General features: G+C 33.9%; 1 protein-coding gene and 1 long non-coding RNA gene across 2 annotated transcripts in view; one reads left to right on the forward strand and one right to left on the reverse strand.

Moving 5' to 3' along the window:
* LOC143241675 (uncharacterized) overlaps positions 1 to 1,598 on the reverse strand; it is a 32,560-nt gene extending 30,962 nt beyond the window's left edge. Inside the window, exon 1 of the mRNA XM_076484905.1 lies at positions 1,094 to 1,598. Coding sequence (XP_076341020.1) covers positions 1,094 to 1,217 — 124 coding nt within the window. The 5' untranslated portion in view covers positions 1,218 to 1,598. The remainder of the gene's footprint in view (positions 1 to 1,093) is intronic.
* LOC143241676 (uncharacterized) lies at positions 1,152 to 14,472 on the forward strand. The gene is made up of 3 exons (XR_013022254.1): positions 1,152 to 1,199; positions 3,751 to 3,833; positions 13,988 to 14,472. It is a non-coding gene; the product is annotated as an uncharacterized LOC143241676 (long non-coding RNA).
* The last annotated feature ends 3,330 nt before the right edge of the window (positions 14,473 to 17,802 follow it).

Consider the following 17,802-nt stretch of genomic DNA (forward strand, 5'->3'; position numbering starts at 1 on the left):
TAGAGGGAAGGCAGCTAGTCATCACCACCCACCGCCAACTCTTGGGCTACTCTTTTATTAACGAATAGTGGGATTGACCGCCACATTATAACGCCCCCACGGCTGAAAGGGCGAGCATGTTTGGCGCGACGGGGATGCGAACCCGCGACCCTCGGATTACGAGTCGCACGCCTTAACGCGCTTGGCAGGGTACAAGCTTTGAAATATGTTTGTTCAGTTCTAGCCGTTAGGGTACAAACTTTGAAGTAATTTTGTTCAGTTCTTACCGTTAGGATACAAACTTTGAAGTAATTTTGTTCAGTTCTAGCCGTTAGGGAACAAACTTTGGAATAATTTTGTTCAGTCCTTACCGTTAGGGTACAAACTTTGAAATAATTTTGTTCAGTCCTTACCGTTAGGGTACAAACTTTGAAATAATTTTGTTCAGTCCTTACCGTTAGGGTACAAACTTTGAAATAATTTTGTTCAGTTCTAGCCGTTAGGGAACAAACTTTGAAGTAATTTTGTTCAGTTCTAGCCGTTAGGAAACAAACTTTGAAGTAATTTTGTTCAGTCCTTAGGGTATAAACTTTAAAATACGTTTGTTCAGTTCTTACCGTTAGGGTACAAACTTTGAGATATGTTTGTTCAGTTCTCACCGTTAGGGTACAAACTTTGAAGTAATTTTGTTCAGTTCTTACCGTTAGGATACAAACTTTGAAGTAATTTTGTTCAGTCCTTACCGTTAGGGTACAAACTTTGAAATAATTTTGTTCAGTCCTTACCGTTAGGGTACAAACTTTGAAATAATTTTGTTCAGTTCTAGCCGTTAGGGAACAAACTTTGAAGTAATTTTGTTCAGTTCTAGCCGTTAGGGAACAAACTTTGAAGTAATTTTGTTCAGTCCTTAGGGTATAAACTTTAAAATACGTTTGTTCAGTTCTTACCGTTAGGGTACAAACTTTGAGATATGTTTGTTCAGTTCTCACCGTTAGGGTACAAACTTTGAAATAATTTTGTTGAGTTCTTACCGTTAGGATACAAATTTTGAAGTAAATTGTTCAGTCCTTACTTTTAGGGTACAAACTTTAAAATAAGTTTGTTCAGTCCTCACCGTTAGGGTACTGAGCTTTTAAAAGTTTCTTCTGCACATCTCCAAAAACAGAATCTTCACACTTGACGGAAGAGCAGACAGCAGCAGCTAACATGAGCCAGGCGAGGTAAGTTTTGCTGGCCATCTTGTCAGCTGTATACCAGTGAATGAAACAAACTATTCGAATACGTTTCTAGGTGCACAGTTGTTTCTCAATGAGATCGTTAATAAGTTGCTAGGTGCACAGTTCTTCTCAGTGCGATTGTTCAAGTCGGGTTCCTGTGTTGTGCGGGTAGACAATCGTTCTTTAAGTACCTGAAAATGTTCTGTCCTTGACAGGGGAATGTTATAAACAAACGTCATCGCTTCTAAATAACCCGAAGTACGCAGGGCTGATCTTAGGGCTAATTGAAGGTTTCGCTTCTAGTTTTCCGGTTGCATGTATATAGGCTTTTTTCTACACTTTTAGACGAACGTATCTTTAGTCACTAGCATTCGAAGAAAACAGTTTTTTCTGATCTACACTACCTTTAGAAGTGATTCATCTAACATAGCTATAGGTATTTATCTCTATTCCTCGTCAAGTGTTTCTGTTTCGTCCCGGAATCTAATCTGATTTAAATATCTAAACTGTTTATATATCTTAACCAGTTAAAACATATTTCCATCGTGTAAACAATTCTAATGGTGTAAAGTCCTTTTCTAAGCTGACAAAGAATGATTATATTAATTATTGTTGTCAAAGTTACTAGCATTACGTCTATTACAGCTAAAGTTCTTCATTCTTTACGCAATCCTTTAGGTTTTGCAAGAATATATCATATATTTCAACAACACTATGTCCACCGAATCCATCGCTCACCATACATTTCTCTCACTACGTAATACATCGGATCGGTTGAGATACAAAAACACATCAATGCTTGAAACACTTTTAAACAAACCATTATTATGTTGGTTGTTTCAGAGAGAGAATATTTAGACCAACTCACGAACTGGTATCGAACTAAGGATTTCTCGGGAAGTGAGTTATGAGTTATAAACCTGAAAAGTTAATTGTATTTTGAATATCCCGAACATGTACTAGCAGTGGTTGTATTTTCGTGTTTTTATCATATTATATTATTTTATTATTTTGTGTGTTTGTTTGTTTTTGAATTTCGCACTAAGCTACTCGAGAGCTATCTGTGCTAGCCGTCCCTAATTTAGCAGTGTAAGACTAGAGGGAAGGCAGCTACTCATCACCGTCAGCCAACTTTTGGGCTACTCTTTTACCAACGAATAATGTGATTGACCGTCACATTATAACGCCCCCATGGCTAAAAGGGCGAGCATGTTTGGTGTGACAGAGCGGCCCTTTGATTACGAGTAGAATACTTGGCCATGCCGGCCCCGATGTCTATGTTTTAAAAATGTTCACGTAATACTAAAACATTTTCAGTCCTTCAACTCGCATTCCTTTTTGAAGAGAAACAATGTTACTACATACTTCAAATAATGGATGAAAGTCCAGTTTTTCTAAAACTGATCAGTCTTCCTGTGAAAACAGCCACTTGAATAACGTTTTGTGCTTAATAAAAATATGACCTAATTACTATAAAAACCTTGGATTCATTTACCACCACAAACAAAAGTAAAAACTGATTAAATTCTTTCTTGTCTTTCCTTTATGTCAGGAATAAAAGACAAAGTCCTGTCAAATTACAGGTTGTCGAAAAAAACACTAAAATTTGGATACAGCTGTATAACAATAATAACATATATTTTATTAATGAAACTTTGGATACAAACTAGGCTATTCTAAAACCTCTACTCGTATCCAAAACGAAGAATACTACGTTTTTAAACTTTTAACCTAGTTTGTAAAGCATTGGAACTAGTTTTTAAATAGTTTACGGAACCTGGTCACTCAGAATCTCACTTTAAACCTACATCTTTACATGGCGTCTTACAACAAATTTCATACAATAATTCATGACCTCTGCTACTGTACTTAACTACGTCTGCCAGTTTGGATTGCTACCTAATCTATGTCTGAGCTACTATTTTCTAAATGACTACTGTCCAACCATTATTTATAGTTTCTAGCAGTGAAAAGGTTCGATTTGAAAGCATCCTTGAAGAATCCCAACAGTAACACATGGAGTGTAGGTAGTAATATCTAGTATCTACCTAATTACCACGGTATAGCGTAGAGTGTAGGTAGTAATATCTAGTATCTACCTAATTACTACGGTATAGCGTAGAGTGTAGGTAGTAATATATATTATCTACCTAATCACCACGACATAACATAGAGTGTAGGTAGTAATATCTAGTATCTACCTAATCTCCACGACATAACATAGAGTGTAGGTAGTAATATCTAGTATCTACCTAATCTCCACGACATAACATAGAGTGTAGGTAGTAATATATATTATCTACCTATTTTGCACGGTATAACATATAGTGAAGTTAGTAAAATATATTATTTACCTAATATATACGGTATAACATAGAGTGTAGGTAGTAATATCTATTATCTACCTAATCTATACGGTATAACATAGAGTATAGATAGTAATATATATATTATCTACCTAATCTACACGGTATAACATAAAGTATAGGTAGTAATACCTATTATGTACCTAATCTCCACGGTTTAACATAGAGTGTAATTTTTTGTATCACAGACACAGAAGGTAATCGAAGCTCTGACAGTGACGTTCCACATCTGGAGACTGACCACTGTCTACTAATTGTACTGGGTAAATAGGTAAGATATCACTAGCTAATATCACGTCATCAAGTTATGTATATTAAGGTACAAGTCTTTCTACCGACTGGATTTGTCAGAAGCAAACTCATCAGGTAGATTCACTGTCATTTGTTGCGAGTACCCTGAGAGGGTAAGGCTTGTCTTGTAGGTCGGTTACTGTGACGTTACGAGTAAGTAGGGTATTATATACTAGTGAATATAATTAGCGTACAAAACAAGAGAAAACGATTTATTATGAACCAATACGATACGTTTGTTCGACTTGAAATGCTACATGAACGTCAAGAGGTTAACAGAGCAAAAAGAAGAGAAGACAACTGATCTCAGCACTGGGGATAAATACTTTGAGTTCATAGTGTTACACGAAATAACTATTTAAACTAATTACTTGTTTTCATTTATCATAACATGAATATCGACTACTTAAGTTTTAAGAATGAATGTATTTCTCTTTAGTAACACGTGTTTATCGGAGAGAAAACAGTTGAATGAAATGGAAAAGTTGTTTGAGGTAACTTCACGAGATAATTACTGGATGGGCACGAGTGATCACGGCTTTTCGTGACTCTCGAAAAACAAGAAAAATGTAGGGAAACCACCAGAATCTGGCAAGACGTGCACTTTCTCTGGAAAACATCTACTAATTCTACGAATACAACGCAGTATGCTAAATATAATATTTACAAAATTCAAAATCATTAATTTGATGACACGACGATAGCATGGTCAACTTCTGACTTTATTATTGTTTCCACAACAGTTCAGTATGATACCTCATTTCTATTCCTTAAGCACTGTTTGTTCTATACTACAATAGTATTTGTCCTTGTATCGATGAAGTATTACTATACGCCTATTTCCTGAGTCAGTAAAGTTAGCAAACGTACATTGGGTCTCTCTGAACCAACGAAAGCTGGCGTAACCTGGTGGCCAAGGCACTCGATTCACAATCTGCAGATCGCAGGTTCGAATCCCCGCCATTAAGATGCTCACCATGTCATCCTTAAGGTCTTTATAATGCGACGGTAATTTCCATTATTCATTGGTAAAAGAGTAGTCCAAAAGCTTACAGTAAGCAGTGTTAACTAGATACCTTCCCTCTAGTCTGGCACTGATAAATTAAAGAAAACTCCCGTGTAGTTTTGCGAAATTTAGAATAAACCAAACCATCTGCACCTATGATATCTTCATGGTACCTGGCTTCTTACTCTAGGTCAAGAAAGGTTAATGTTTAGAACAGCTCATCAACCTCAAATAAACATTCGTACCTTCTGATTCCTTTCGTGTAAGGTTTATAAACAGCTACACTGGTCAGCAAATTTACGGGAAAACTTACACAAAAGGCCACATAAGGTTGAGCCTCAAGGTTGATAAATTACAGTTTTTTAACACTGGCAGCCATTATGGAACAAACTGTCACCTTACACAGGCTGACCGTGCCCACATTTCACAAGATGTGGGTAAGAATATGGCTCACATTCATTGGGTTAAGACAGACTTCTCTCCATGCACAAGAACTGAAACTATGTAAGTTCGGGTCATCCTCGTTATAGATGATGTCGTAGTGTAAATTCTGACCCTTTAATATATAAGGAAGAATGTTGGAGAAACAAAATGATGGTCTAATTCAGGACATCAAAGAACATGAAACTTTGTTTCAATAACGATAACTGGGGCAAATTAAAAACACTGGGAAAATAAGGACTCGAAAATGTTTTATTTCAACCATAAGTTTCTCTAAAACACATAACTTTCAACATTACTCACAGGTTGTAACAGAAAAACTAATACTAAACAGCTACTCACAGGTTGTAACAGAAAAACTAATACTAAACAGCTACTCACAGGTTGTAACAGAAAAACTAAACTACACAGCTACTCACAGGTTGTAACAGAAAAACTAATACTAAACAGCTACTCACAGGTTGTAACAGAAAAACTAAACTAAACAGCTACTCACAGGTTGTAACAGAAAAACTAATACTAAACAGCTACTCACAGGTTGTAACAGAAAAACTAATACTAAACAGCTACTCACAGGTTGTAACAGAAAAACTAAACTAAACAGCTACTCACAGGTTGTAACAGAAAAACTAATACTAAACAGCTACTCACAGGTTGTAACAGAAAAACTAATACTAAACAGCTACTCAAAGCCTGTAACAAAAAACTAACAATAAAGAGATACTCAAACGCTGCTACACGAAATACTAACAGTAAACCGTCACTCAAAGGTTGTAAGAGAAAAAGACTTGCAGTAAACAATCACTCAAATGTCATAACAGATAAAACTCTGCAATAAAGAATCACTATGAGGTCATAACGGTAATACTAGCATGTATATTAAAGTAAAGAATCACTATGAGGTCATAACGGCAATACTAGCATGTATATTGAAGTAAAGAATCACAATGAGGTCATAACGGCAATATTAGTATGTATATTGAAGTAAACAGCCACTATAAGGTTATAACGGTAATCCTAATATGTATATTAAAGCAACGAATTACTATGAGGTCTTAACGGCAATACTAGCATGTATATTGAAGCAAAGAATCACTATGAGGTCATAACGGCAATACTAGCATGTATATTAAAGTAAAGAACCACTATGAGGTTATAACGGTAACTCTAGCATGTATATTGAAGCAAAGAATCACTATGAGGTCATAACGGTAATACTAGCATGTATATTGAAGCAAAGAATCACTATGAGGTTATAACGGCAATACTAGCATGTATATTGAAGTAAAGAATCACTATGAGGTTATAACGGTAATACTAGCATGTATATTAAAGTAAATAACCACTATGAGGTCATAACGGTAATACTAGCATGTATATTGAAGTAAAGAATCACTATGAGGTCATAACGGCAATACCAGCATGATATTAAAGCAAAGAATCACTATGAGGTCATAACGGCAATACCAGCATGATATTAAAACAAAGAATCACTATGAGGTCATAACGGCAATACCAGCATGTATATTGAAGTAAAGAATCACTATGAGGTCATAACGGCAATACTAGCATGTATATTGAAGCAAAAAATCACTATGAGGTCATAACGGCAATACCAGCATGTATATTAAAGTAAAGAATCACTATGAGGTCATAACGGCAATACTAGTATGTATATTGAAGTAAAGAACCACTATGAGGTCATAACGGCAATACTAGTATGTATATTAAAGTAAAGAATTACTATGAGGTCATAACGGCAATACCACCATGTATATTAAAGTAAAGAATCACTATGAGGTCATAACGGCAATACTAGCATGTATACTGAAGTAAACAGCCACTATGAGGTTATAACGGTAATACTAATATGTATATTAAAGCAACGAATTACTATGAGGTCATAACGGCAATACTAGCATGTATATTGAAGTAAAGAATCACTATGAGGTCATAACGGTAATACTAGCATGTATATTGAAGCAAAGAATCACTATGAGGTTATAACGGCAAAACTTGCATGTATATTGAAGTAAACAGCCACTATGAGGTTATAACGGTAATACTAATATGTATATTAAAGCAACGAATTACTATGAGGTCATAACGGCAATACTAGCATGTATATTGAAGTAAAGAATCACTATGAGGTTATAACGGTAATACTAGCATGTATATTAAAGTAAAGAACCACTATGAGGTCATAACGGCAATACTAGTATGTATATTAAAGTAAAGAATCACTATGAGGTCATAACGGCAATACCAGCATGTATATTAAAGTAAAAACGGCAATACCAGCATGTATATTAAAGTAAAGAATCACTATGAGGTCATAACAGCAATACCAGCATGTATATTGAAGTAAAGAATCACTATGAGGTCATAACGGCAATACTAGCATGTATATTGAAGCAAAGAATCACTATGAGGTCATAACGGCAATACCAGCATGTATATTAAAGTAAAGAATCACTATGAGGTCATAACGGCAATACTAGTATGTATATTGAAGTAAAGAACCACTATGAGGTTATAACGGTAATACTAGCATGTATATTAAAGTAAAGAACCACTATGAGGTCATAACGGCAATACTAGTATGTATATTAAAGTAAAGAATTACTATGAGGTCATAACGGCAATACCAGCATGTATATTAAAGTAAAGAATCACTATGAGGTCATAACGGTAATACTAGCATGTATATTAAAGTAAAGAATTACTATGAGGTCATAACGGCAATACTAGCATGTATATTGAAGTAAAGAATCACTATGAGGTCATAACGGCAATACTAGCATGTATATTGAAGTAAAGAACCACTGACGGGTCATAACGGTAATACTAGCATGTATATTAAAGTAAAGAATCACTATGAGGTCATAACGGCAATACTAGCATGTATATTGAAGTAAAGAATCACTATGAGGTCATAACGGCAATACTAGCATGTATATTGAAGTAAAGAATCACTATGAGGTTATAACGGTAATACTAGTATGTATATTGAAGTAAAGAATCACTATGAGGTTATAACGGTAATACTAGCATGTATATTAAAGTAAAGAACCACTATGAGGTCATAACGGCAATATTGGGATATATATTAAAGTAAAGAATCACTATGAGGTCATAACGGCAATACTAGCATGTATATTGAAGTAAAGAACCACTAACGGGTCATAACGGCAATACTAGCATGTATATTGAAGTAAAGAACCACTAACGGGTCATAACGGCAATACTAGTATGTATATTAAAGTAAAGAATCACTATGAGGTTATAACGGTAATACTAGTATGTATATTGAAGTAAAGAATCACTATGAGGTTATAACGTTAATACTAGCATATATATTAAAGTAAAGAACCATATGAGGTCATATAAGTAAAGAACCACTATGAGGTCATAACGGCAATATTGGGATGTATATGTATATTGAAGTAAAGAATCACTATGAGGTCATAACGGCAATACTAGCATGTATATTGAAGCAAAGAATCACTATGAGGTCATAACGGCAATACCAGCATGTATATTAAAGTAAAGAATCACTATGAGGTCATAACGGCAATACTAGCATGTATATTAAAGTAAAGAATCACTATGAGGTCATAACGGCAATACCAGCATGTATATTAAAGCAAAGAATCACTATGAGGTCATAACGGCAATACCAGCATGTATATTGAAGCAAAGAATCACTATGAGGTTATAACGGCAATACCAGCATGTATATTAAAGTAAAGAATCACTATGAGGTCATAACAGCAATACCAGCATGTATATTGAAGTAAAGAACCACTATGAGGTTATAACGGTAATACTAGCATGTATATTAAAGTAAAGAACCACTATGAGGTCATAACGGCAATACTAGTATGTATATTAAAGTAAAGAATCACTATGAGGTCATAACGGCAATACCAGCATGTATATTAAAGTAAAGAATCACTATGAGGTCATAACGGCAATACTAGCATGTATATTGAAGTAAACAGCCACTATGAGGTTATAACGGTAATACTAATATGTATATTAAAGCAACGAATTACTATGAGGTCATAACGGCAATACTAGCATGTATATTGAAGTAAAGAATCACTATGAGGTCATAACGGCAATACTAGCATGTATATTAAAGTAAAGAATCACTATAAGGTTATAACGGTAATACTAGCATGTATATTAAAGTAAAGAACCACTATGAGGTCATAACGGCAATACCAGCATGTATATTAAAGTAAAGAATCACTATGAGGTCATAACAGCAATACCAGCATGTATATTGAAGTAAAGAATCACTATGAGGTCATAACGGCAATACTAGCATGTATATTGAAGCAAAGAATCACTATGAGGTCATAACGGCAATACCAGCATGTATATTAAAGTAAAGAATCACTATGAGGTCATAACGGCAATACTAGTATGTATATTGAAGTAAAGAACCACTATGAGGTCATAACGGCAATATTGAGATGTATGTTAAAGTAAAGAATCACTATGAGGTCATAACGGCAATACTAGTATGTATATTAAAACAAAGAATCACTATGAGGTCATAACAGCAGTACCAGAATGTATATTAGAGTAAAGAATCACTATGAGGTCATAATGGCAATACCAGCATGTATATTGAAGTAAAGAACCACTAACGGGTCAAAACGGCAATATTGGGATATATATTAAAGTAAAGAACCACTATGAGGTCATAACGGCAATACTAGTATGTATATTAAAGCAAAGAATTACTATGAGGTCATAACGGTAATACTAGTATGTATATTGAAGTAAAGAATCACTATGAGGTCATAACGGTAATACTAGCATGTATATTGAAGTAAAGAATCACTATGAGGTTATAACGGTAATACTAGTATGTATATTGAAGTAAAGAACCACTCTGAGGTCATAACGGCAATATTGAGATGTATGTTAAAGTAAAGAATCACTATAAGGTCATAACGGCAATACTAGTATGTATATTAAAACAAAGAATCACTATGAGGTCATAACGGCAGTACCAGAATGTATATTAGAGTAAAGAATCACTATGAGGTCATAACGGCAGTACCAGAATGTATATTAGAGTAAAGAATCACTATGAGGTCATAACGGCAATACCAGCATGTATATTAAAGTAAAGAATCACTATGAGGTCATAACGGCAATACTAGCATGTATATTGAAGTAAAAAATGACTATGAGGTCATAACGGCAATACCAGCATGTATATTAAAGTAAAGAATCCCTATGAGGTCATAACGGCAATACTAGCATGTATATTGAAGTAAAGAATCACTATGAGGTCATAACGGCAATACCAGCATGTATATTGAAGTAAAGAATCACTATGAGGTCATAATGGCAATACCAGCATGTATATTGAAGTAAAGAACCACTAACGGGTCATAACGGCAATATTGGGATATATATTAAAGTAAAGAACCACTATGAGGTCATAACGGCAATACTAGTATGTATATTAAAGCAAAGAATTACTATGATGTCATAACGGTAATACTAGTATGTATATTGAAGTAAAGAATCACTATGAGGTCATAACGGTAATACTAGCATGTATATTGAAGTAAAGAATCACTATGAGGTTATAACGGTAATACTAGTATGTATATTGAAGTAAAGAATCACTATGAGGTTATAACGGTAATACTAGCATGTATATTAAAGTAAAGAACCACTATGAGGTCATAACGGCAATACTAGTATGTATATTAAAGTAAAGAATCACTATGAGGTCATAACGGCAATACCAGCATGTATATTGAAGTAAAGAAGCACTATGAGGTTATAACGGTAATACTAGCATGTATATTGAAGTAAAGAATCACTATGAGGTCATAACGGTAATACTAGCATGTATATTGAAGTAAAGAAGCACTATGAGGTTATAATGGTAATACTAGCATGTATATTAAAGTAAAGAATTACTATGAGGTCATAACGGTAATACTAGCATGTATATTGAAGTAAAGAAGCACTATGAGGTAATAACGGTAATACTAGCATGTATATTGAAGTAAAGAAGCACTATGAGGTTATAACGGTAATACTAGCATGTATATTGAAGCAGCAGAAAGGAAAAAAAATTGAGAATTGGTTTGAGGTCGGAATTAAAAGAACAATAGATAATTTAATGTTTCAAACAACAACACAAAAAGTTTTGTCGTAATATAAACTTGGATTCTGCTCAATTCTATAGATTGGTACTCTTAATAACAGTTTTAAAAGGGTTCAAAAAGCAAGGTTTCTCAACTCAGTAAATAATGGACGCGGTCTAGTGATTGGCATGCTGTACTGTGAATTTAAAGTTTGATGGTTCGCAGGCTGTTGCTGTTAATGTGTTGTTTGTATTTTGCGACCAAAGGTGCGTTATAAAAGTGATAATCAAATCCCACTATTCCTTGGTAAAAAAGTTAGAGGTTGATGATGTTAACTATTTACCTTTCCTCTACTCTATCTGCAGGTATTGTTAACTAGCTACTTTCTCTCTAGCCTATCTGTAGGTAAAGTTAACTATATACCTTCCCTCTACTCTATTTGTAGGTAGCGTTAACTTATTACCTTTCCACTAGTCTAGCTGTAGGTAAAGTTAACTATTTACCTTCCCTTTACTCTATTTGTAGGTAGCGTTAACTTATTACCTTCCCACTAGTCTATCTGTAGGTAAAGTTAACTATTTACCTTCCCTTTACTCTATTTGTAGGTAGCGTTAACTTTTACCTTCCCACTAGTCTATCTGTAGGTAAAGTTAACTATTTACCTTCCCTCTACTCTATTTGTAGGTAGCGTTAACTTGTTACCCTCCCACTAGTGTATCTGTAGGTAAAGTTAACTATCTACCTTCCCTCTACTCTATTTGTAGGTAGTGTTAACTATTTACCTTTCCTCTACTCTATCTGCAGGTATTGTTAACTAGCTACTTCCCCCCTAGTCTATCTGTAGGTAACATTAACTAGTTATCTTCTCTCCACTCTATCTATAGGTATTGTTAAATAGCTACTTTCACTATTCTCTAACCATTTACTCTACTCTATCTGTAGGTATTGTTAAATAGCTACTTTCACTGTAGTCTCTCTAAAGGTAGTGTTAACTAACTACATTTACTCTACTCTATCTGTAGATTGTGTTAATTAGCTACCTTCCATCTACTCTATTTGTAATTAGTGTTAACTATTTATCTTCCCAAAAGACTAATTGTGGCTTGCATTAACTAGCCACCTTCACCATAGTGTCTAAAAGGTCTATGCAAAAAGTTTATTATATTTCAAATGGTTAGAAGGTTCTGAAATAAAAAAGAACAGATAATTACATGAAGTTTGAAACACAAATAAAATTGTAAAAATATAAATTCTAAGTGATATTGCTATAGATTCTACAGAAAAATGTAATTATTGTCTTAAATTCGTGGATAAATCTTGCATATATCATGGTGATATATAATAGACTTCATATTTTATTGAAAACTACCTTGAATATCCGTCCTCTGGATGAGAGTTATGAGTAATAAAAGTTTATCTCATTTTGTTTATGTTTTGAATGTCGCACAAAGCTACTCGAGGGCTATCTGCGCTAGCCGTCCCTAATTTAGTAGTGTAAGACTAGAGGGAAGGCAGCTAGTCATCACCACCCACCGCCAACTTTTGGGCTACTCTTTTACCAACGAATAGTGAGATTTACCGTCACATTGTAACGCCCTCACGGCTGAAAGGGCGAGCATGTTTGGTGCGACGGGATGCGAACCCGCAACCCTCAGATTACGAGTCGTACGCCTTAACACGCTTGGCCATGCCGGGCCCTTTTATCTTAGCACATGAAAAGTTGGTCCCTTTATAAGTAATTGTAAAAAAGTCCTTAAAAGTCCGCACAACGCATAACATGAAACTACAAGTTCTCTTGTAACTCATGTTGAGTATGAAGAGAGGTGAAAACATTTGAAATGAAACGTAAAATCAATCATTAAAATTTATATGTATGGCTCTAATGAACTCCATACTAAATCTTGATGACGAGAAACCTGAAAATAACCTAGGAAGGTCAAAACTTTGTTCTCTGATAAAAGTGTTAATACCCATACCAGTTGTTCTGAGAACCCCATTCTGATGAAACTGTTAATACCGATATCAGCTGTTCTGAGAACATCATTCTGATAAAAGTGTTAATACCCATACCAGCTGTTCTGAGAACCCCATTCTGATAAAAGTGTTAATACCCACACCAGCTGTTCTGAGAACCCCATTCTGATAAAAGTGTTAATACCCACACCAGCTGTTTTGAGAACCCCATTCTGATAAAAGTGTTAATACCCACACCAGCTGTTCTGAGAACCCCATTCTGATAAAAGTGTTAACACCCACACCAGCTGTTCTGAGAACCCCATTCTGATAAAAGTGTTAATACCCATACCAGCTGTTCTGAGAACGAACCCCATTCTAATTTTTGTGATGATCCATCCACCATATACGAAGTAGTTACATGGACATACAACAGACAGTACTATTATACAGGGTATCCATATAACACTTGTGCAGTTTGAATATTTAATAACTTTACTTCTGTATAAGATATAAACAATCTGTCAAGTAAAATAGAAAGGGAAAGTTTTCTGAACGTAATTGTTAATGATTTATTTGTTCTAATTTCTTTCTTTTAATTTCCAGATAATAAACTATTTACTTTACTGAATGGCTTCAACTGAAGAAAAGGTAAGCTGTGTTTCCTGGCTAGCTGATCTGAAGTCTGTGTCAGACCTTTGAAGCGCCCGTAGAAACTCAATCCCAAACTGCATGGCCAAATTTAAGGAGACTGGCTTCATTAATGATAAGCCACGAACTGGAAGACCGATGAGACTGTGTTGTCTGTAGAGCACGTGTTTACAAATAATCCACGAAAATTGTTAAGACGGGCTTCATTGGAATTAGACATTCCTAAAACAACAGTTCACAAAATTCTCAAAACAAAATTACGTAACCTAACGTACAAGATTCAAGCCCACCAAGGTTTGTTGGAAGAAGACAACCATGTTAGGTTAGCTGGTTGACATTCTTACAGTTAAATATTCCAAATCTTTCATACATTGTCTATTTTATTTTCATTTTACAGATTTGTTTGTATCTTATATAGAAGTGAAGTTATTAAAGGTTAAAACTGGACAAGTACTTTATGGACAACTTGTATTTACATAGATATGACAATATTATCTTGTAGTTTAAATGTTGTTGGTAAAAGTAGTGGTCATAATTAATCAGTTTTTAAACTATATAACCTACATGCTTTACATATTAAGACCAGCTAAGAACCTGGAAGATTTTATTACTCAAGGGACACCTGATACACACACACAGGATTGTATCAACATCTACGTTAACATTTTCATATATAGAGAGACATTAATATCTTCAGATATCCTTATAAGTTTATAATAAACCCACATTAACTTATTCAGGATTGTGCTACATCCACGTTAACCCTTTCATCACTAAGTACGTTTTCGTGGTTTCAACCAAGATTAAATCAATAATTTTGACGACCGGTTGATCTTTGGTGGAACTTGAACACCTTATTTAATGAAAATGTACATTCTATCCAACTGAGGTTATCCATTATGGGGATTGGTGTTACTGGGTAACATGGTTTTTATTCACCGACCATGTTGGATTCACATCCCAAATACAAGTTTCAAACCTTTCCTAGGAACTGAGAAGAGTTCCCCATGACGTGATAATTCAAATTAGATTTACACTAAACCACGGTTACATCACTGCACAAAAATACTGATGTTGCTGAGTTTCAACACCATGAGAACACTGCCAGTTCTGACCATGGTCATGACCTGTGTCATGAAACAAAGTTCGTTATCAAGTTTTCAGGAAATGATTTCATCCTGGAAAAAAAGCTTAACTGACATCCAATACGTTCACTTGAAAAACATGAACGTTTACTGTTGTTTTTGACACCTTCTGTGGCTATGTTCATAACAAGAAATCATTTTATCTATAGTTTGACGTATGTTTTATTACCTCACAAGGAAACATATATATATAATATACACAATCTATATTACAAGATTGTAGGTGGGACGGATAATTAATAATTAATAAATAATTGAACACGATAATATGTATCTGGTTTTCCAAATATGTATGTACTCGTGAATATATTTACAATATAATATTTTTACGAGAAGCAGAAAGTATTTCCGCTAAATAAATGTTTAAGTGTTATTATTTTCGATAATATACAGTGGTAAATATTTTGTGACATTTTTTTCAGTAGAAACGTTTCTTGATAGAATACTTAACGTCCATACAACCTATTTAATACTTTCAGTTATTAAGAAATACGTCTCTTGGTAAGAATTGATATAATACTTAACGTCCATACAACCTATTTAATACTTTCAGTTATTAAGAAATACGTCTCTTGGTAAGAATTGATATAATACTTAACGTCCATACAACCTATTTAATACTTTCAGTTATTAAGAAATACGTCTCTTGGTAAGAATTGATATAATACTTAACGTCCATACAACCTATTTAATACTTTCAGTTATTAAGAAACACGTCTCTTGGTAAGAACTGATATAATACTTAACGTCCATACAACCTATTTAATACTTTCAGTTATTAAGAAACACGTCTCTTGGTAAGAACTGATATAATACTTAACGTCCATACAACCTATTTAATACTTTCAGTTATTAAGAAATACGTCTTTTGGTAAGGACTGATAGAATACTTAACGTCTTGTGTTATTTGTGTTACAAATAAAATTTGTGTCGGAAAACTACCCGTAAAGAAAAAAAACCACAACTTCAAGACAACAAACAAATAATAAAACAAATAAAGTCATATTCATAACCATTTATATTAAAAAACATGGTAATGATTTGTTACGAACGTGGTAACGTTCTGTTAGAAACATGGTATGTGTCGTTAAGAACGTAGTAACGTTCTGTCAGAAACATGGTAAGTCTTGTTGAGAAGAAGGTAATGTTCTGTTAGAAACATGGTAATGTCTGTTTGTGAATATGGTAACATTCTGTTAAAAATATAGTTATGTTTTGCTGACAATACATTAATGCCATGCTAAGATAACACTACTATCCTGTTGTAAATCATACATTAATGCCATGTTAAAATTACACATCTGTTCTGTTGTTAAAAATACATTAATGCCATTTTAAAATTACCCTATTGTACTGTTCTTAAACACCATGTACTGTTCTGATAGAAAAGTAACACTTTTCTGTTAACAATAATAATTTACACTAGAACTAATGTTTCTCTCTTAGATTTTGTGGTATAGTAATGTATGTAACAGTAATTTTTGTATTATAGAAAGATATCTAACAGTGCACTATGCGGTATAAACAGGTATCTAACACTTACCTGTGTAGTATAGAAAGGTATCTAACACTTACCTGTGTAGTATAGAAAGGTATCTAACAGTAACTTGTGTAGTATAGAAAGGTATCTAACAGTAACCTGTGTAGTATAGAAAGGTATCTAACAGTAACCTGTGTAGTATAGAAAGGTATCTAACAGTAACCTATGTAGTATAGAAAGGTATCTAACAGTAACCTGTGTAGTATAGAAAGGTATCTAACAGTAACCTGTGTAGTATAGAAAGGTATCTAACAGTAACCTGTGTAGTATAGAAAGGTATCTAACAATAACCTGTGTATTATAGAAAGGTATAAAACAATAACCTATGTAGTATAGAAAGGTATCTAACAATAACCTATGTAGTATAGAAAGGTATCTAACAGTAACCTGTGTAGTATAGAAAGGTATCTAACAGTAACCTGTGTAGTATAGAAAGGTATCTAACAGTAACCTATGTAGTATAGAAAGGTATCTAACAGTAACTTGTGTAGTATAGAAAGGTATCTAGCAGTAACCTATGTAGTATAGAAAGGTATCTAACAGTAACCTGTGTAGTATAGAAAGGTATCTAAAAGTAACCTGTGTAGTATAGAAAGGTATCTAACAGTAACCTATGTAGTATAGAAAGGTATCTAACAGTAGCCTGTGTAGTATAGAAAGGTATCTAACAGTAGCCTGTGTAGTATAGAAAGGTATCTAACAGTAACCTATGTAGTATAGAAAGGTACCTAACAGTAACCTGTATAGCATAGAAAGGTATATAATAGTAACCTATGTAGTATAGAAAAGTATATAATAGTAACCTATGTAGTATAGAAAGGTATCTAACAGTAACCTGTGTAAAATAGAAAGGTATCTAACACTAGCCTATGTGTAACAATAATATCCATTTTATAGACTTTGAAGCAGGAATTTTAACGCGAAACTCACGGGTTATGATTTTCATATGACTTATTACGCTGTGTGTAAGTTAATTGAATAAATTTAGTTCATTCAAATTAAAGTTGTGATTTTCCATGTGATATCACTTATTGTTTTGTAATGAACAAGAACAACTATTATATAACGAATAAAATTACATTACG

This window comes from Tachypleus tridentatus, unplaced genomic scaffold, assembly GCF_004210375.1.
Source record: "Tachypleus tridentatus isolate NWPU-2018 unplaced genomic scaffold, ASM421037v1 Hic_cluster_1, whole genome shotgun sequence".
In the NCBI taxonomy this organism is placed as follows: Eukaryota; Metazoa; Arthropoda; class Merostomata; order Xiphosura; family Limulidae; genus Tachypleus; species Tachypleus tridentatus.